Consider the following 20,895-nt stretch of genomic DNA (forward strand, 5'->3'; position numbering starts at 1 on the left):
CAAACATTTTATTACCTCTACTACCTGTAATAGAGGCTTTAGCCCGTTAAGACTAAAAGGTAAGGGTCCAAGCTGACTTTGCATCATTTTTACACTTTGCAGTAGTAAAGAAAAATTCTGTCCTTACCCACAATGAACACATGAAAATGTAAGCCCATGAAGCTTGAGACAGATGCTAGTTTCCAAGTGCCACACAGTATGGTTCTGTGATTCTCCAAATATGGAATAATCAAACACGGTAATTTCTAAACATGTATATTTGTTGCAGACTTTATGAGCTTACCTTATAATTAAGTTGTTCCAAGTGTTTAAAAACAAAAAGCCTATCAATTTATCACTCTATTGTCTTACAGCAATTTAAAGCAATATTGGCTTTATGGGTTAAATAACGCATCTAAGCAAGGTTGCACTGAGGAAAGAGTACTGACGTAGCAATGAAAAGACCAGTTACATTGAGTGCCAGCTTCGCAATCCTGTGCAGATCAGGGATTTGATTACGATTATGATTTCAGGGGCTCAGACTTATCTTAAGGTCAAGGGACAGAAGTAGATGTTCCTCCTGACCTTGCTCCACCTTTCCAAGACTGAATAAAGTATAAGACAATAATCACTCTATCTCATTAATTTAGTTAGTGTAACTCTTTTAAAAAACAAAAATCCATTTAATCTTAATTGTGACTTCTTCCCACACAGGAATCACCATCTTCACTTGCTAGGAAATATATATATATATTGACATGATCTTCCAAAAAGTGCAGTTATATCCTAAATAGAATCATTGGATGCCAAAAAAATATGTCTTTAAAATCCATTAGTCCAAGCTAATGATTTCACAACATACCTCCTCAATTACTCAAGCTAACAAACTTCACTGTTGAATATGTCTCATTTCTAACATCAATCTCTCACACTGCAGAGTAAGGCACTTAATTTGGAATCCATTTTCTCTTCTCATCTGAGAATGAAAACTAATTGATCTGTAGCTTCTGAATTAATCATTCATAATAAATATCTTAGCATGTATGTAAGAAAAACTCTTTTCGGAAGCCAACCAACCAACCTCAGGGCTCTTCTACAGTCCAAACATAAAAATAAAAAGTGAATCCCTCCAGAAACTCGTCTTTCGTGTACGTACTTGGAGCTATTTGCCAGGCTGCAGACTTAGCCCAATGCACTACATGAAAGCAGTGCATTTCCAGGCACCGACAAGCCTGTTTATTCATAAAATAAAGCAACAGTTGGGCAAATGTCAAATGCCACGCTACAAAGAACCTGACAGTAAACAGAAACCCATTAACATATTCTGCTGGGCATACAGTAGTGTCCTGCGTGGTACAAAAAGTTGACTTTTCTTCAATTTTCATCTTCACCCCAGTGTATACAACAAAACCGAAATATTTAAGGTAAACTGCTCAATTTAGCAAGTAACTTTTCAAAGTCTGGCTAAAGTTCAGATTACTGCCTTGCTCATAGGCAACAAGGGATAGCGGACAATGAAGAAGCTTTGTGTCCCTAACTGGCAGTAACACAGCAGCGACAGAGGCACTACCCTCTGAAAGGGACACACCTCCCAAGTATTTATCACGATTTCTGCAATAAGTCACGATTATCAGCTTGTCTCCACCACTAGACTCCAAGTTCCATGAAGGCAGGGACCACGGCTCACCACTGTTGCCTGAGCACCCAGAGCAAGCGCTCCATGAGTACTTGCTGCAGATGTACACGGACAGGGGGTGAATCCAGAAGGGAGAAGGGAACTCCGAGGGTAACCCCGAAGTCCATAGGGTCCTCCTTCGCCCGCCCCTCAGGCTCTAGCACCGTCCCCCCAAGTTCTCCCGGGAGCTCCCCAAGTCGGCAGAAGCGCGCAGCGCGGGGGAGGGCGGCGATCCGCGCTCCGACTTCCCCTCGGCCTCCCGCGACCCGAGGTCGGGTGTGCACGAAACAGCCGCGGCGCGCTGGGCGGGGCGACGCCAAAGTAACTCCGGAGCGACGCGCGGGGCCGCGGGGGGCGCCGGCTCCGACAAACAGCCCTTCCCCGCGCGGCCGCTGCCGCCGGGCGCACGCGCCCCGCCGCCCGAACGCCGCCCCATCCCTAGAGAAATCCGGCGGCGGTTACTTGGGCTTTTGTGCCTGTAGGAAAGAGCCCAAACGCGCAAAGGGCTCCGTGGGAGAACCGGTTCGCCGCCTTCCGCCACCCACTCAGGCACAGCCCGCGGCTCGGGTTCCCACACACCACCGCCTCCCAGCAGGCCCGCCTTCGCCCCCGGCCCGGCCGACTCCCGGGCCGGCCCCCGGTGGCGCTCCCAAGGGCAGGATGGGCCTGGCATCCCCGACCCGGCGAGGCTTCACCTTCTGAATCGCAGCGGGAGTGATCTCCCCCTTGCCTCGCTGCCTGGGAGCTGCGAACGCCACAGACATGTTGCCGCCGTCACCACTACGGGCAAGTCCCGAGCGCTCCGGGTGAACAGCAAAGTGGGGGAGAGACGCCGGCCTCTCGGGCCGAACCACCTCGGGAATGCGGGGAGGGGGGATGCTCCGGCGCCGAACGAAGAGCCGGCAGGCCTGGTCTACAGAAGTTACTCGGGCCCACAGAAGTCCTCTTTCGGCGCTTTACCGGGGAACCATAGCCCCGGCAGCACTGCCCTGTTCTTGGGACACCTCTCGTCCTTCCTCCTTTCCTGACCCGGCCCCCCTCCCTTTTGAGCTAGTGGTAGGGCCGCGCCCCAGTCCTCCCTCCGCTTCAGCGATTCAGGAAATGGTCCCGCCGCCGCGGGAGAAGGAGAGGCTGGGGCAGACCCTGTCACAGGAAATGCGAGCGCCCGAGCCGGCCCGCCCCTTTCGCGCGGGTGCAACTTGCCTCCCTCTCCTGAGCGCTGAAGCCTCCCTCCAAGTGCGCTTTGGCGCTCGGCTTTAGATCTGGTTCAGTTTTTCCAACTTCATCCTTACCCCGCCCCTCGGGAAGAAGTGGCCGCCCCGGGTTGTCCGGGCACTGCGGAGAGGGAAGGAGGGTCAGGACCCGCGAGTTCGTGCAAACCGGTGGAGCATCTGCCAAGACGAGAGGAGGTGGAAGGTGTAGGTGAACGCGGATTCGCTGGTTTAAACCTCTCGGCTACGCCCCAAAGGCGCACCTCACAGTCCACAAGTCTCGCACGCACACATAGGCGTGCTTAACTATCGGAAAGTAAGCCTGACCCCAAGTCGAGAAACGAAGGCTGTGTCCAGTACTCAGAAGCAGTCGGCCAGCTTGGCTAGAGAGCCACTGGAGAGTAGTTCGCCTTTTAGGACAAACCCTTGGCAGAAATGTGCGTCGATTTCGTCTGACATGGATCTTTGGGATTAAGTTTTGAGATCTAGCACCCTCGCACTTTTACAGTTACATACTTAATGCCTTGTAAATTAGGCCAGAGTTGCCAGGCTTCAAATCAGTGTGAGGAAAAAAAAACCACAAAGTTCTCGAATTATGGCAGGAACACGGGCAAATGTGGGTAATGTGTTGGCGTGGGGGGTGGGGGGCTTGAGGTTGTAAATATTATTCTGTAAATTTGGACATCCATGTAACACAAAGGAAATGTTTATGTAGAATGTCACCCAACAGTAATGAGGCTCAAAAATCAATTACTTCGTTTATATATAAAATAAACTGGAAAAATTAAGATAAAAATGAGTATTTTTAAAAATTTTTTCTTTCAAATAATATGCTCTTCGCATGCGGTCATAACTTTCATCCATTAAGGAAATGTGGGTGCATTTTGTGTGCTAGGCTTTACGCTAAACACCTAGGATACAACTGTGAATAAGGTGAGCATGGAACCTGCTCTCATGGAGTTTATATTCTGACAGGGCTGCCAGATTAGAAACAAACAAATATGTAAATATGTAAACTTCTAAGAAAGACTAGATGCCAACAAGGAACTGAGAGAATGATGGGCACTCATATGAGTTAAGGGTGGGAAGCCTTCTCTGTTAAACTGACATCTAAAGGATGGAAAGTCTTAAGCCATCCTAAGAATAAAGGGAAGAGAATTTATACTCCTACTAGTAGCAGTTCTTAGAATTCTTGTGTTTCACTACCCTAAGCCTTGGGGGGAAAAACTAAGTCTTGTCCACCATTAACACAGTATGTCCAACACCTGGCTTTTTTCATCATGTCTTGATGTTTATACAAAAGTACCTTGGGGCACCTGGCTGGCTCAGTGGGTGGAGCAGGTGACTCCATCTCAGGGTTGTGAGTTCCAGCCCCACATTGGGTATAGAGAGTACTTAAAAATAAAATCTTAAAAAAAGTATCTTAATTGTTAAGAGCAATATTTCAGTAGGAAAATGAAACATGATCCTACTGCTCCAATTGTGTCTGCTTAGAAGGTAGCACTGAATTTTTTTTTTTTTTCGATAGCACTGAAATCTTAACATGAGCCACTGGGAATAGTCGTCTCAATTTCTATATTCCAGTTGAAAAAAAAAAAAGTGTGCCAAGGAAGCTTCTATTCCAAGGAGGTACCCAAAGATAAGTACCTTCTTTGTTTAAATTATAGCTCCCCAGCATTAGGAAAAGAAATCAACTGAAAAGAGGTAACAGGTCAGCCCAACATGTTTATTCCTTCAAAGTAGCAGGTTAGGGCCTAGGGTACTAGGCATGAATAACCATAAATAACCACAGCCTTTTCTGTGTGCCATAAAAATACCATTATTTTCTGTGTCCATCATATGACATCAATAGGGGGGCATTGGAGTAAAGATCTAGCCAGAAATCAAATGATCTCCATAAGAAAAGAAACTTTAAAGGAACCCTATGTTACTCTCAAGCTTCCTTCCTGTCTTCATTTGACCCTTAGTTTTGGGGAGAGAGGAATCCCAAAGTATAGACTGAGTAGTAGCAGATTTGGGGGAAAAAGGAGAATAAAGAGTACCCAGCATTTAGTTAAGGAGAAAAAAGGGAATGAAGATGGGAAGTTGACCCAAATCTCAGAAATGACTCTAGGAACTTAAAAATGAGCTACCCAGGCAACAATTTCCCTAACCAGAAAATTAGTCCCATTATTTAGACTGGTGTTGGACTGAGATATTTGAAGAAGGAATTGAGGTCATATAACAACCAGGTAAAAGGTTTTTTAGAATAATCCTAATAGAACATATACAGTAGTTAGAATAAGTAAAATAATCTGCATGAATAATTCATTCTTGATTATTCACGTTAATGAATGAATGTAGACACATTTAACAAAAGTAAGAAAATTGTCCATGCTTGATTTTTCAAATGTTTTAGTTTTTTTATTTGTATTAGGTGAATTTGTTTGGATTCCTTAAATGTATTTCACAAAACTGATAAAGTGAAGAGCTCCAGGAATATGCTCAATATTTAGTAAAACTATAATGATGGCATTAAAAATTATCTTAATCCACGAAAAATATATCATACATGTATAGATAATTGAGATTACTTTCATATAAGCATTTCTTTAATATGTATTGTTTTATAATTAATTGACTATCCATACTATCAAATTTGCTGATATTTGAAGCCTCTGTGCTGCCATAAATTCCTTGAATACATGGGGAGGCATAGACCAAACCTGTCTGCTCATAATTGGGCTCAGAGCAAAACCCCTCAGGTAGTATCTTTCAAAATATTTCTGCTCACTGCCTCCATGGCATTTGATGAGTCATTTTGAGTTGTGGCTTCCACAGATTTCAAGACCATAAGGAGAACAGCATCATTATTCCAGGCAAAAACAAATCACCTTTCCCAATTCTCCCCCAAAGACTTTATTTTCAATACTCCAGAAGATTTCATTCAAAGTAGACTATAACAAAGTCTATCTGGGGCATTTCCATCTCTTCCTACAGTATCAAACATTGAATGAATTAAGGAGGAGCTGAATCAAATACATTTGGGGGTGTAATGTTATAAGAAAGTATTGCTTTTTTTAAAAAAGTTTCTGTGTGAAGCTGTATTCAATTTTAACTTACTGTGGCAAATGCACAGGTTTGGAGTTCCCAGTTCTTCTACCTTATGGCATGCTACTGGACAGGTCATTTCTGTATTTCATTCACTTTCCTAAAAAATAGCCACCCTATCTAAAAGGCTATTCAAAATAATAGCTTTTAATTATTTAGCATCTATTATGCATAGCCGCTAAGTGATTATCTTACATTAGACTCTTTAAAAAGTTTGTCCCAATTTTAATGGGTAAAATACGTAAAAATACATGGCATATTATAAATTACTAAAGAAGGATAAGATTTGAATTATCTAATAAAGAGAAAAAAATATACTTCAAGATAAGAAATGGTCCAAAGTAAGTGATATGCAGTATACCCTTAAGAAATTTTTGGTCTAGGGGCACCTGGGTGGCTTAATTGGTTAAGCGTCTGCCTTCGGCTCGGGTCCTGATCTCAGGGTCCTGGGATCAAGCCCCACATAGGGCTCCCTGCTCAGCAGGTAGCCTACTTCTCCCTCTCCCTCTGCTGCTCCCCCTGCTTATACTCTCTCTCTCTCCGTCAAATAAATAAAATCTTTAAAAAAATTTTTTTTCAGGCTAAAACAGAGATCAAATGGGATTTTTTTCCCATTTAGCATATTCTCTGACCTTCTATATGATATGTGGTTAAAATACAGAAATTATCCTGGCTTATCTGAGTGAGCCCAGTATAATTTACAAATATCCTTCAATAGGGAACAGTGAAATTAAAGAGTTAAAGAATCAGTGAGACGGCATTTTGAGAAAGACTTGACTGGCCATAGCTGGCTTTAAAGATGGCAGGGGGTCATGAGCCAAGGAATATGGACAGCCTGTGGAAGCTGGAAAAAGCAAGCAGATTCTCCCCCAGAGCCTCCAGAAGGAACACAGCCGGCTAACATTTTTAATTATAGCCCAGAGGGGCTCATTTTAGACATCTGACCTCTAAAAATTGAAGATAATGAATTTGTTGTTTTAAGCCATTAAGTTGGTCACAATTTGTTAAAACAGCAATAGGAAACTAATACAATGTTTTCTCCCATCTAACATTTATGGCTGAATTTTGGGTAATGTGCACTAAAATACTGGTAAGGTCAATACCTTACGAACTACTGTCCTTATATTAAAGTAATCTAGCAATCATATTTATTATATATTTTCTTTAAAAGAAAAATAATAGCATAATATTATGGTACAGTCCTGCAGACATCATGATTTTAGCCTTCTGGCCTCCGGAATTGTGAGAGAATAAATTTCTGTTATTTTAAACCACCACATTTGTGGTAATTATAGCAGCCCTAGGAAACTAAAACAGATGCCAAGAAACTTCAATGGAGAAAGAATTGTTTTGGAACAGCTAGATATCCATGTTTTTAAAAATCATCTTTGACCTTTTCCTAACATATACACAATAGTTAACTTGAAATAGATTGTAGACCTAAATTTTAAAAAGCAAAACTGTAAAACTTCTGTAAAAAAACAAATAGCAGAGAATCTTTATGACCCTGAGTAAAGCATATATTTCTTAAATATGACACAAAAGACAAGAAGCATAAAAGAAAAATTTAATAAATTTTCACTAAAATTAAAAACTCTGCTCTTCAAAGATATCATTAGAAAATGAAAACAGAAGCCATAATCTGAGAGAAAAGATATGAATTTATGAAACATTAAAATAAAGAATTTGTCTCTAGAATACATAAACCCTTACAACTCAATATGACAAACAACCCTATTAACAAAATGGACAAAAGATTTGGAGACATTTTAGAATGATGACATACAAGTGGCCAATGAACACATGAAAAGTTGCTCTCCATCATTAATCATCATGGAGATGCAAATTAAAGCCACATTGAGAAACCACCACATATCCACTAAAACAGCCAGAATTAAAAAGAGTGACATCATCACATTTTGGAAAGTATGTGGAACAAGTAGGAATATTCATATATTGCTAGTGGGAGTACAAATGATACAACCATTCTGAAAAACAACTAGTGATTATTATAAAGTTAAACATGCACTTATCATATGATCCAGCAATTGTATCCTTGGGTATTTATTCCTTACCCAAAAGAAATGAAAATGTATTGCCCACACAGACTCGTACATGAGTATTCATAGCATCTTTGATAAAAATAGTGTTAAGTTAGGGATGCCTGGGTAGCTCAGTCGGTTGAGCATCCAACTCTGATTTCAGGGTCGTGGGATCCAGCCTCGAGTCAGGCTCTGAACTCAGCGTGGAGTCTGCTTGAGATTCTGTCTCTCTCCTCCTCTGATCCCCCCACCAGCTCATGCTCTCTCGCTCTCTCTCTCACTCTAAGTAAATAAATAAAATCTTTAAAAAATAGTGTTAAGTTAGAAACAACCCAAATATTTGGGGCGCCTGGGTGGCGCAGTCATTAAGCATCTACCTTCGGCTCAGGGCGTGATCCCAGCATTCTGGGATCAAGCCCCACATTGGGCTCCTCCACTGGGAGCCTGCTTCTTCCTCTCCCACTCCCCCTGCTTGTGTTCCCTCTCTTGCTGGCTGGCTGTCTCTATCAAATGAATAAATAAAATCTTTAAAAAAAAAAAAAAGGGAAAAGAAACAACCCAAATATTCCACACAGGTGAATGGATAAATTATGACAAATTTATACAATTATACAATAGAATCCTACTCAAGAATAAAAAGGACTGAACTATTAATATATGCAACAAAATGACATGATATCTTCTTTATTTCTTTTCTAATTATCCGTTTTTGCTTTATGGAAATACAATTGATGTGTCCATCGACCTCCCTAAATTCACTTACTAATACTAGCAATTTATAATTTATTTTGGACTCTTTATTATGTACACAATTAGGTCATTTAAAAATAATATGATTTTCGGGGCGCCTGGGTGGCACGGCGGTTGGGCGTCTGCCTTCGGCTCAGGGCGTGATCCCGGCAGTGGATTTTATTAAATGCTTTTCTGCATCTACTGAGATAGGGTTTTTCCCTCTATTTCATGAGTCAGCAAACTTTTTCTACAAAGGACCAGACAGTATTCCAGGTTTTGCAGGCCAGCTGGGCTCCCTTGCAATTATACAACTCTGTCATTTTAATGAGAAAGCAATAATATAAAAGGATGGGCATAGCTGTTTTCTAGTAAAACTTTGCTTACAAAAAAAGGCACAGCAGCAGGCCAGATTTGGTTCCTGGGCAATAGTTTGATAACTCCTGTTTTATTCTGTTAATGTGGTAAATTACATTGATTGCTTCCTAGAATAACTCAACTCAGTTGTGATATACATGTAATGTACATTTTTTTGTATATTGCTAGTTTCTATTTATTAATATGTTACTTAGGATTTTTATATACATGTTCATGAGTGAAAATAGCCTGTAATTTTCCTTTCTTGTAGTATCTTCAGGTTTTGCTCTTAAGATTATGCTACTTTATGGGGCATCTGGCTGCCTGTCAGTGGAGCATGTACTCTTGATCTCTGGATCATGAGTTTGAGCCCCACGTTGGGCATTCAGCTTATTAAAAAAAAAAAAAAAAGTTACGCTCTTTCATAACACAAGCATGGAAGCAGTCTCTCCTCTATTTCTGTGATGACTTTACGTAAGATTGGTGTTATTTCCTTCTTAATTATTCCATAGGATTCACCAGTGATACCCCTGGGCTAAGGCTCTTCATTGTGGTAATGTTTTGTTTATGGGTTTAATTTTTTAACAGATTTGGGACCCATTGAGACATTTCTCTTCTTTCTTGCATTGGTTTTATTATGTTTCTAAGAATTTGCCCTTTTTTTTTAAAGATTTTATTTGTTTATCTGAGAGAGAGAGTGAGAGAGAGAGAGAGACAGAGCACGAGAGCGGGGAGGGTCAGAGGGAGAAGCAGACTCCCCGCTGAGCAGGGAGCCCAATGTGGGGCTCAATTCCAGGATCCTGGGATCATGACCCGAGCTGAAGGCAGATGCTTAACTGACTGAGCCACCCAGGCACCCTAAGAATTTGGCCTTTTATTCTAAATTTTCCAACTTACTGGCATGAAGTTACCCATAACTTTTTAATGTCATTACAATCTTTAATAAGGTCCTCTTTTCATTCCTCATATTGTGTCTTCTTTATTCTTCATTACTCCTGCCAACCGTTTATCAATGTTATTAGCCTTTTTCAATGGTCTTTTTCAATGGCTTTCTTTATATTCCCTATTATACATTTTGTATTTCATTGATTTCTATGCTTATCCTTATATTTCCTTCCTTCTATTTTCCTTGGGTTTAATAAACAGTTTTTTAATGTAACATCTTAACTCTGATGCTTAGGTAATGATTCTTATTCTTTCTCCTTTTCTAATGTGTATATTAATGCTTTAATTTCCCCTTAGGCACTGCTTTGGCTGCATCACATGTTACATTTATTATATTTATATCTATATTTTTAATACATTTACATTTATGTATTTATATTTTTATGTTTTATTTATTTCTGTTTATAATATATATTAAAAGATGCATCATGTTTTAATATATTTTACATATTTCATATTAATAATCATATTACTTTGATTCCATTGAAAATATTTTCTAATTTCCATTGTAGATTCTTCTTTGACCCATGTTATTTAGAAATACATTTCTATGTATTTTCAAATACATGGGTATTTTCTAATTATGTTTTGTTACTGATTTCTGGCATAATTCTCTGGGGCCAGAGGATATAATTTCTATGCTTTCACTCCTTCGAAATTTGTAAAACTGACTTGAGAGCCCTACCATACAGTCAATTTTTATAAGTGTTCAGTGTTTGCCCAAAATGTATGTGTAGTCTACAGTTACTAGGCCTAGTGTTTATGTGTGTGTGTGTATACATATATATTAGACAAAGATTGATTGTGTTCCTTGAATATTTTATATTGTTTTCAATTTTTTTATCTGTTTTATTTTATCAATTACCAAGAAAATTGTGTTAAAATCTCTGACTATAATTGTGGGATTATATTTCTTATAAATAAATCCACATTTATTTACGCATTATATTTCTTATAAATAAAATCCACTCTTTCTTCCTTCGTACTATCAATTTTTACTTTATCCTGAATATATGGTTGACATTAAGTACAAATTTAGAATTAAGTATTCTTAGTAAATTAGACTTTTTATCATTACAAAATATCCCTCAGTATCTCTTACTATGCACCTTGACTTGAACTATACTTCGTTATACTATACTAGCTCTTTTTGTTTAGTGTTTGCATGATATCTTTTTCATCCTTTTACCTTCAAATTTTCTTTACCCTTTAGTGTTTATCTCATGTAAGCAGCATATAGGTGCATTTCTTTTTATCCCACCACATTTGTCTTATAATTGAAATATTCATTTCATTACAGAGAACATAAGTGTTAATATAGTTATATTGAAACCTACTAAAATACTATTTGCTTTCTATTTTCCATCCTGTTATATGTTCCTTTTTCTTTCTTTTTGGTGTTCTTTTTGTTATTTATTATTATTTCATTATAATAAAGTATTATAATAGATGCGGTTACATATTTTTTATATGGTTCTCTTAGTGCTTTCTTCAGAGATTACAATATGCATTTTGGATCAATTAGTCTAATATAAATTAGAAATTTTACTTTTTTTTTGAAATATTACTCTTTCTGAAACAATAAAGGAAAGTTAGAACACTGTAACTTAATTTGTCTTCCTACCCAAATTATATGTTATTTTCTCAATATTTTAATATTACGTATATTTATAAGCCCATAGGGATTGTTTTGTTCAGTTAATATTTATTTGAGCTTATTCATTTGTTTACCCTTGATGCTCTTTATTTCTTCCTTCTCCAAGTTTCCATCTGTGATAATTTTCTCCTGCCTGAAGAATATTCTTTAGTATTTCCTTCAGTGAGTGTTTGCTGGTAACTAATCCTTTATGGTTTTGTGTGAAAAATACCTTAATTTAGCCTTCAATTTTAAAGGTTATTTTCACTAGAAATAGATTTTCATATCAGCTTTGCATGTATTTTAGCATGTTGAAGGTAGAATTCCATGTTACTATAGAAGTCTTTTACTATAGACAGCTTTTTATCTTCTTTTTGGTAATATACCTATTTTTTTTCCTTTAGATATCTCTAAGATTTTCTCAGTGTCATTGGTTTACATTGGATTTATTGTGATTTTTCTAAGTGTGAATTTCATTTATTTATCCTTCTTGCTGTTAATAGTTTTTCTTAAATCTGTTGTTTAATTCTTTTGCCAGTTTGAAAATTTCTAAACAAAGTATCTTTATATGTTGTTTCTGTCCTATTTTTTTTTTTTACATCCTATTGTTTGGTACTCTAACTATACCTGCATTTGGCTTTTCAACATACCTGCTATGTTTTAGATTCTCTTTCAGTGTTCTCTATCCTCTTATCTCTCTCTGCTTTGATGTGGAAATTTTATATATATATATATATTTTTTTTAATTATCTTCTAATTCCCTACTTCTCTCTTCAACTAGGTCTGATTTTAAGTCCAATTACTGATAGTAAGTCCAATTTTAAATCCTTAATCTCGATTAATGTAGTATTCATTTCTATAGTTTCCAACACATGCTTCATTAATAGCTCTAGTCCCTGCTAAAAATGTTGATCTAGTTTTTAATTCCCTGCATATAATTATCGTATTTGTTTTATTTATTTTTTAATTTTTTAAATTATATTATGTTAGTCACCATACAGTACATCCCCGGTTTCCGATGTAAAGTTTGATGATTCATTAGTTGCGTATAACACCCAGTGCACCATGCAATACGTGCCCTCCTTACTACCCATCACCAGTCTATCCCATTCCCCCACCCCCCTCTCCTCTGAAGCCCTCAGTTCGTATTTGTTTTAAAAATCTATATTTGATAACTTCATTATCTGGATCTTATATGTTTGTTTCTATTGCCTGTTCTTTCTCTTGTTCTTTGGTCACACCATTTTTTGTGTGTGCAGGGTTACTTTTAATTGAGCACAGGATACCGCATATGAGAAACTGCAACAGTTTGAGGTTCTGCATGATGTTACCTTCCTCTACAGAGGATTTACTTTTGCTTCTGGCAGGCAACTAGCAATGTTTTATTCTAGTGTTTCCCAACTTTTTGGCCTTAGGAATACCCTCTTAAAAATTACTGAGGATCCTGAAGAGCTTTTGTTTATGTGGGTTATATCTATCAATATTTACCACATTAGAAATTAAAACATTTTACTTATTCAATGATTAAAAAGTTAAATCCATTACATATTTATGCATTTCATATATTTCTATTAAAACACCTATATTTTCTGGGGTACCTGGGTGGCTGAGTCAGTTAAGCATTGGACTCTTGGTTTAGTCTCAGGTCATGATCTCAGGGTTGTGGAATCGAGCTCTGCATCAGGCTCTGTGCTTAGTGGAGAGTTTGCTTGAGATTCTCTCTCTCCCTTTTCCTATGTCCCTCCCCCCAGCATGCACGCATGAGCTCTCTCTCTCTAAAAAAAAATAAATCTTTTCAATAAATAAATAAATAAAATGAAAAACCTATATTTTCCAAAATTTAAAAAAAATTAGTGAGAAGAATGAAATTATAAATCTCTTTTTTAACATTCACCTTAATAGAATACAGCTGGATTCTTAGATCTGCTTCTACATTCAAACTGTTGCAGTACGTTATTTAGGTTGAAATATAGGGGGAAAACAACCTCACAAAGATATATATTGGAAAATAAAGTATTTTTATATCCTTTTTAGATCACGTCAGATCAAGTGATTTCGATCATTGGATATTCTTTGTTACTTGCCCAACATTCAAAATGTGGTAGTTTCTTAGTTGAAATTTGTCATCTAAAATCATCTAAAATCATATTCAATGAACTTCTAGTACTATTTTACATTAAAATCTGCTAGTCTGTGTAGGAATTTGAATGTCTTTTTTATTTATGCATGGCTGTGCATGATTTATGCTTTTGTCACTAGAAAATCCTGGCTCACTGAGTTATGCATATTTTCCAAATGTAGTACTATATAAAATATCACATTTTAATATGACCACCAATCTCATCAGTAAAGTGATTATTATGGAGAAATGTCAAGTTCATGGTGATGGATACAAGTTTTTCAAAATTCTAATTTTTGCTTTAAAAGCTTGAATTTTTTTAAAGATTATTTATTTATTTATTTATTTATTTATTTATTTATTTGAAAGAGGGAGAGAGTGAGCACAAACGGGAGGGAGGGGCAGAGGGAGAGGGAGAAGCAAGCTCCCTGCTGAGCTGGGAGCCCAACATGGGGTTCAATCCCAGGATCCCATGACCTGAGGTGGGCGCTTAACTGACTGAGACACCCAGATGCCCTAAGAGCTTGAATTTTATCTTTGGAAACATACTGTCTGTTGTTTTCCTTGAAGTGACAGGCTAATTTTGTTCTTTTTCAGAAATGCCTGCCTAAATATTTAACCCTCAATAACCAAATATGTCCATGGGACTCTTTCAGGTATAAATGATATTCCATGAGAAAGGGGGCTGCTTCATCTAGCAACTCAAAGATTTACAAAGGTGCTTTTTCTCAAGCTAACCACCTTACTTTGAAGGCAGCAGAAGTACCTTATGTGTATTTTCCATTCTGGATATTAAAAATATAAGTACTCATGAGTCAAGATTTGATAAAATTAATAATTTACTGCTTATTCAATGACATTCTTAAATGAAATGGCATTTTTTTTAATGAGTACTTAGTGCTAAAGAATACATTGGTGGTGGTAAAGTATAGATTGGTGCTACTGCCTTGATTCAAACTAAGGCTCCAGCAGTTTTACCCATTTCTTTTGCACTGCAAATGTAAATATTCATACAATGAAAGGACAAATGCCATTTCAGTATTATCACTATAGTTTTCACGTTGCAAATCCCTCGAAACGTTTTGGGTAATTCCAAAGATCTGTGGACCACAGTTTGAGAAACACTACTGATGGGGAGCTGCCAAGTGAATGGTCAAGAAAGAATTCTTAATTCCTGTAATTAGCAGAAAATAAAAATTTTCTGCCATTCACAAGGCAGAAAATGAAAAAAAAAACCACACTATTTTGAAAATTATTTCTTTCCTTGACTTGACGTAAGATACGTGAGAAAGTGAAATGAAATTTGCAATTTGGAGCTAAAATGAAGAGGCTGAAATTTAACTTACCACTGGCACTCTGACAGGTTTGCGAAAACTAAAATATCTTCACATTTCTGTTCATGAAGCCCTAGTCTTAGTTGTCCTTTTTATAACCGGAGTGATTTGACACCACCCCTAGGGCAACACCGTAGTGGGAAAACTGGGAAGTGTGCACCAAGCACTAATGGTAGCAGAGGAACTCCGCCATCTCACAGGAGAAGCCACGCACAGGCAGCCCAAACAGGGACTTCTGAGCAGCATCCGGGCCGTGGGCGCCGGCGCTGCCAGAGGGCATCTCCCCGCGCCCCGTGAGCACTTCCGGGAGGCATTCAAAGCCCTGGACAAGCACTTCCGGGTGGCACGTGGCAGCAGCCGAGACACTTCCCGCTCGTTTGTCTGGCGGTAGCGTCGTTGGCACCACAGGAACTGGCGTAGGCCTGTGCCATGGCATCTCGGTATGACCGGGCAATCACTGTCTTCTCCCCAGATGGACACCTTTTCCAAGTGGAATATGCCCAGGAAGCAGTGAAGAAAGGATCCACAGCGGTGAGCGATCAATTTCTCCACCTTTGCCCCTCGCCATGCCTTCCTCACCCCGCTGTCCCAGCTCAAGGCCCTGTTGTAGGGGGTCCGAAAAGGAGAGTCTCACTTGGGAGAATTGCTTCGTTCTTTTTATCGAGAGAGATACCCTTTCTGAAATTTGGGCTGGAAGTGGCAAAATAAAAATTGGTAGATTTCATAGGTGTGCTTTTAAAGAACCATAGCTACAGACATAAAACTAGGGTATGAGTTGAAGCCTTGATTTTATTTTATTTTATTTTATTTTATTTTATTTTATTTTATTTTATTATGTTAATCACCATACAGTACATCCCCAGATTCCGATGTAAAGTTTGATGCTTCATTAGTTGCGTATAACACCCAGTGCACCATGCAATACGTGCCCTCCTTACTACCCATCACCAGTCTATCCCATTCCCCCACCCCCTCCCCTCTGAAGTCTTCAGTTTGTTTCTCATAGTCCATAGTCTCTCATGTTTCATTCCCCCTTCTGATTACCCCCCTTTTCTTTATCCCTTTCTTCCCCTACCGATCATCCTAGTTCTTATGTTCCATAGATGAGAGAAATCATATGATAATTGTCTTTCTCTGCTTGACTTATTTCACTTAGCATTATCTCCTCCAGTGCCGTCCATGTTGCAGCAAATGTTGAGAATTCGTTCTTTCTGATAGCTGAGTAATATTCCATTGTATATATGGACCACAGCTTCTTAATCCAGTCATCTGTTGAAGGGCATCTCGGCTCCTTCCATGATTTGGCTATTGTGGACAATGCAGCTATGAACATTGGGGTGCATATGGCCCTTCTCTTTACTACGTCTGTATCTTTGGGGTAAACACCCAGTAGTGCAATGGCTGGGTCATAGGGTAGTTCAATTTTTAACTTTTTAAGGGACCTCCACACTGTTTTCCATAGTTGAAGCCTTGATTTTAGAAGAGATATTAATGCTGTGTCAAACAATAAGGGAAGAAAAAACTTCTTCCGGCCAGTAGCAGCCTTCCTGGATGCACATGATCTGCTTCTTCAGGAATCCACAGATGCATGGTAAACTAACAGTTCCTTCACGTGGGTACTGTTGTTTAATAGTAATTACATTAAAAATAGGCCATGCCTACCCCTGAAATAGGGACAGGTCAATGTAAAATTAAATCTGTTGGCGAGGAAATAGTCAAAAACACTAAGCCAGTTATCACACACCACCTGTTAAAAGTAATTGTCCTAAGATTTTCACCCAGATATTTGGCAGCCTTTTAGAGGCTCTAAGCCCCAAGAATCTCCATTCTTTTGCCACTTTTTTGTTTGTTCAAATAATGCTGGAACTCTTTGAGAGATTACACCCTACTTTATGTATCCATATTTCTGAAAAACTTAAGTACTCAGGGTAGCAGTAATACTCCTGACAAGTTTTAATTACATTTAATAATCATAGTGATTTATAAAAATCAAAAAGAACAAAATTGCCTTGGTGATCCAAGATTTATTACCCCAAATCTTCTAAGTCCTAACCTATGAATTCAGAGGAATACAATTTATTTTATTTTAAGATTTTATTTATTTATTTGTTTACTTATCAGAGAGAGAGACAGAGGGAGCACAAGCAGAGGGAGCATCAGGCAGAGGGAAAAGCAGGCTCTCCACTGAGCAGAGAGCCCAATGCAGGGACTCGATCCCAGGACCCTGGGATCATGACCTGAGCTGAAGGCAGATGCTTAACTGACTGAGCCACCCAGGCATCCCTGAAGGATACAATTTTTTTTAAATCTCTCGAATTTCATGAGCATGGTTGTTGTGTATTTTGGAAATTGAGACACCAGGTATGAGAATACACAGTGCATTTCTAAGTCTAGCAGTGTCTCTATTTTTCCTCACTTTCCATACCAACTTAGTTATGGAAGGAAATAATTCAGTTTTATTGTAAATCTATCAAATGTAAAGTGGTAAAAAAAAAACACTAGAAAGAATCTTATCATTTTTAAAGTATTTTTCTATTTAATTGGGCCCTCTAGTTTTGCTTCTGTTTTATAAGTAATTTTTTTAGAATTGTAAATTTAAGAAAAGCCTGATGTAGCTTAAACCAAAAGGGTACCATTTTGATAAAAACAAAAAGTTATATAATCCCAGCAAGGCATGAAGCATATGGTTAGAAAATAATGCCCGAGTTTTAGAGCCTAAAATAAAGAAAGTAATGGGAGAAGACTGGGGTGTAATAAGAAGCCACATTGGCTCATTTAAAATGTTTTAAGAATGCTATAGAACTGATTGATAGTTCCTTTGTAATGAGCTGTAAAAGGGTAAGGATATAAAAATACCTATAGTGGGCATTTTTAAAGATACATTGGAAGGATGAGACAGTTTTTGTCTCAGGATTCTGAAATTATAATTTGCATCTTGGTACGGAGTTGTTCATTGTGTTTCCTTGAGGGTGCTATGAACTTTTAGGTGGGGTAAAGTTTATAATGGCGCTTGTTTATTAAAATATGTCACAAAATAATCTGTCTATAAACAACAGTTGTTACAATGAGTTGCAAATAAGCCAGGGTTGATCAGTTTTGACCAGTATGTGAATGCAATATTATTTAGTAATACAAGAAGTTATAGGGACCACAATTAGAGGCTTGGGTTCTATTTCCTTCTTGGTGATTATCTTATAGCATGAAGTGAGGCAAAAGTTCTGTTTTCTTTTTGCTTTAGTTCTCTTTTCTATAAATGAAAAATATGTTTGAATAACATTTTGGAGAGGTAATACCTTTCTTCTTAGGAAAAAAACAATCCTTTCAGTATTTCCATGAAAAAGGTAAGATTTATTACCATTCCTCATTCTGTCCTTTCCCTGACCCCAAACTTTACTAGCTCCATGTTTCCTGCTTTTTCTAATCTTAACTTTGCTTTCTGGCCATCAAAGTCTTCCATAATACTTCTCCACCCTCTTTAATTAAAGGGGCAGCTTCATGGTTTTATTCATATATGTTTGTGGGTAGAGGAGAAAACACCTTTATTTCTTCCACACTCCCTCTTACGTATCCTCTGAGAATCTCTGCACATTTCTTCTCCTTGAAGAAGCCTTCTCCGATCTGCTCCAGCCATCATGGTTCTTAATTCTTTTTCTGAACTTACAATCTGTACCACATAGCATTGTACAGTATCTACTGTCTGGCCTCGTTTTCATTTTAATTTCAAGTATATTTAATAGTCTTCTCACACCAACTGGATAATGAGATTTTTAAGAATCTAGGTAGCATAGGGATGCCTGTTAAGCATCCATTACGCGTTAAGCATCCACCTTTGGCTCAGGTCATGATCCCAGGGTCATGGGATTGAGTATGACATCAGGCTCCTTGCTCAGTGGGGAGCCTGCTTCTCCCTGTGCCTGCAGCTCCCTCTGCTTGAGCTCTCTCTCCCTCCCTCCCTCTCTCTCTCAGACAAATAAATAAATAAAATCATTAAAAGAAAAAAAGAACCTAAGTAGCATAATTCCTCTTGTATTTTTACCACACAATATACTACAGTGGAGGGGCAAGGTAAGAAGTAAGGATTTAAGTAATATTTCTTTTGTACCAAGTATTTTATGTATGTTATGTAATGTTAAGGATAATATTTAATCCCCTTTTTATATGTGTGGAAACTGATTTAGAAACTTTGATAGCTTGCTGAAGGTAACCAGCTAGACAGTGATGGAGCCCATATTCACACTTAGTTTTTTCTAGTTCCAAAGCCTCTGCTCTTTGCAATTTATTCAATAAATATTTGTATAATAATTAGCTATCATTATCATGAAATGGGAGCCAGGTGTATATCATGCAAGGCAACTAACTTCTCTAAGCTATAGTTTCTTTAATAGTAAAATAGGTACCAAAATAGGACCTGCTTCATAGGGTTGTTGAAAAAGTTAAATGAGGTAATAATACATGTTAAACATCTTGCACACTGTCTGGTTCACAGCAGGTATTTAATAAAAGATAGTTATTATTATTTACTATCCCTTAGTTTTCTCTTTTCCCTTTACTTTTGTCTGTGATTCTTCTAGTGCATTCATTTATTATTTCAAGACATTTTAGTTGAACACTTACATATGCCAGACATGGCCCTGGGTCCTAAGGTTTCAGAACGAATAAGATAGCCTCACTCCCTGTCCTCAGAGAGCTTACTATCTAGCAGGCATATTAGATGATTAAGTAAATAGTCCTAACAAGGCCTAAATTAGTATTATGATGGGGAGAGAATGGGGCAGTATGGGAACTCTAGGTATTAGGGAGGTTCTCCTGAGGAAGTATTATTTAAGTAGACACCTGAAAGATGAATGATAGGTTGAAAAGTGGGAAGAAGGAAGAGTATTTTAGACAAAGGAAATAGCATGTGAAGACTAAGTAGCAAAACACAACTATATTCTATGAATTGGAAGGCATTCCAGATTGCTGAAGTAATGTAAAACCAGGAAGAGAGAACACTAGAAAGAGGGGCTGGATCATAGAATGGCTTTGAGGAAATAAGAGGCTTTGAAGGGTTTTAATGTGCCTGTTGTCATTCTCTAGATTATTAGTGATCTGTCCTTTTAGTAACAGACTGCATTTGTCCAACCACAGAGGTAATCACATGACCAAGGTAGAGTCATTCATAGTTTCTATTCTCCTGGACACAGTGATGAGCATGTGACTCAAATCTAGCCAATGTAAGTCCACCCTTAGGACTTTTTAAACTAGAGATGGTGGTAGTTTTTTTTCTCTGGGACAACTGTCGGGATGTGTGTCCAAGATTGCCAGGGGCCATCTTTTTTTTTTTTTTTCTGTAATAGAGAAAGCTTTTCTGTATTAAGAGAGCAAAAGGCCAATATGCAAAGAGTAAATATTATGGTCCCTAGATCTTTCTGTTCCAAGTCCAGCTCTGTGCTGTCTCAGTTTGCTTAGTGAGACATCCTTACTAGTACAAGTTTTTTTGAGTTGAGGAATGCCACATTCAGATTTTCTTTTTTATTTTTTCATGTTTTTATTTTTCAATGATTTCTCAGACTCCAGGGTGGTCAATGGATTGGATAATATCAAGACTGGAAGCAGGGAAACCACATAGGAGTCTATGAAGCAATCCAGATGAAAGATAATAGTTTTTACTAGGGTTAGGCAGAAATGGGAATAAGTCAGATTCCAGAGAAACTTTAATGGTATAGTTGATACAATTTGCTTATTATTTAGATTGTATGGCGGGGCGGGGGGGAGAGTAGGAAGTCCTGAAGAGGGAGG

At 38.2% G+C, this 20,895-nt stretch overlaps 2 protein-coding genes across 7 annotated transcripts in view; one reads left to right on the plus strand and one right to left on the minus strand.

Annotated features, from left to right (window-relative positions):
- Positions 1 to 2,983, minus strand: part of SS18 (SS18 subunit of BAF chromatin remodeling complex) — an 85,280-nt gene extending 82,297 nt beyond the window's left edge. The window contains exon 1 of one of the 6 annotated variants that reach the window (XR_004620094.1): positions 2,350 to 2,812. Coding sequence is in view for 3 of the 6 variants with exons in the window: in XM_034642061.1 (XP_034497952.1) it covers positions 2,350 to 2,418 (69 nt within the window). In the remaining 3 variants the exon portion in view is untranslated. Of the gene's footprint in view, positions 1 to 2,349; positions 2,813 to 2,857 lie in introns of those variants that run through there. The other 5 variants (XM_019796576.2, XM_034642060.1, XM_034642061.1 and 2 more) reach the window with 5 other exon arrangements.
- A 12,489-nt stretch (positions 2,984 to 15,472) lies between these two features.
- The window catches only part of PSMA8 (proteasome 20S subunit alpha 8), a 35,672-nt gene continuing 30,249 nt past the window's right edge, over positions 15,473 to 20,895 (plus strand). The window contains exon 1 of the mRNA XM_002912678.4: positions 15,473 to 15,648. Coding sequence (XP_002912724.1) covers positions 15,547 to 15,648 — 102 coding nt within the window. The 5' untranslated portion in view covers positions 15,473 to 15,546. The remainder of the gene's footprint in view (positions 15,649 to 20,895) is intronic.

This window comes from Ailuropoda melanoleuca, chromosome 14 (assembly GCF_002007445.2).
Source record: "Ailuropoda melanoleuca isolate Jingjing chromosome 14, ASM200744v2, whole genome shotgun sequence".
Classification (NCBI taxonomy): Eukaryota; Metazoa; Chordata; class Mammalia; order Carnivora; family Ursidae; genus Ailuropoda; species Ailuropoda melanoleuca.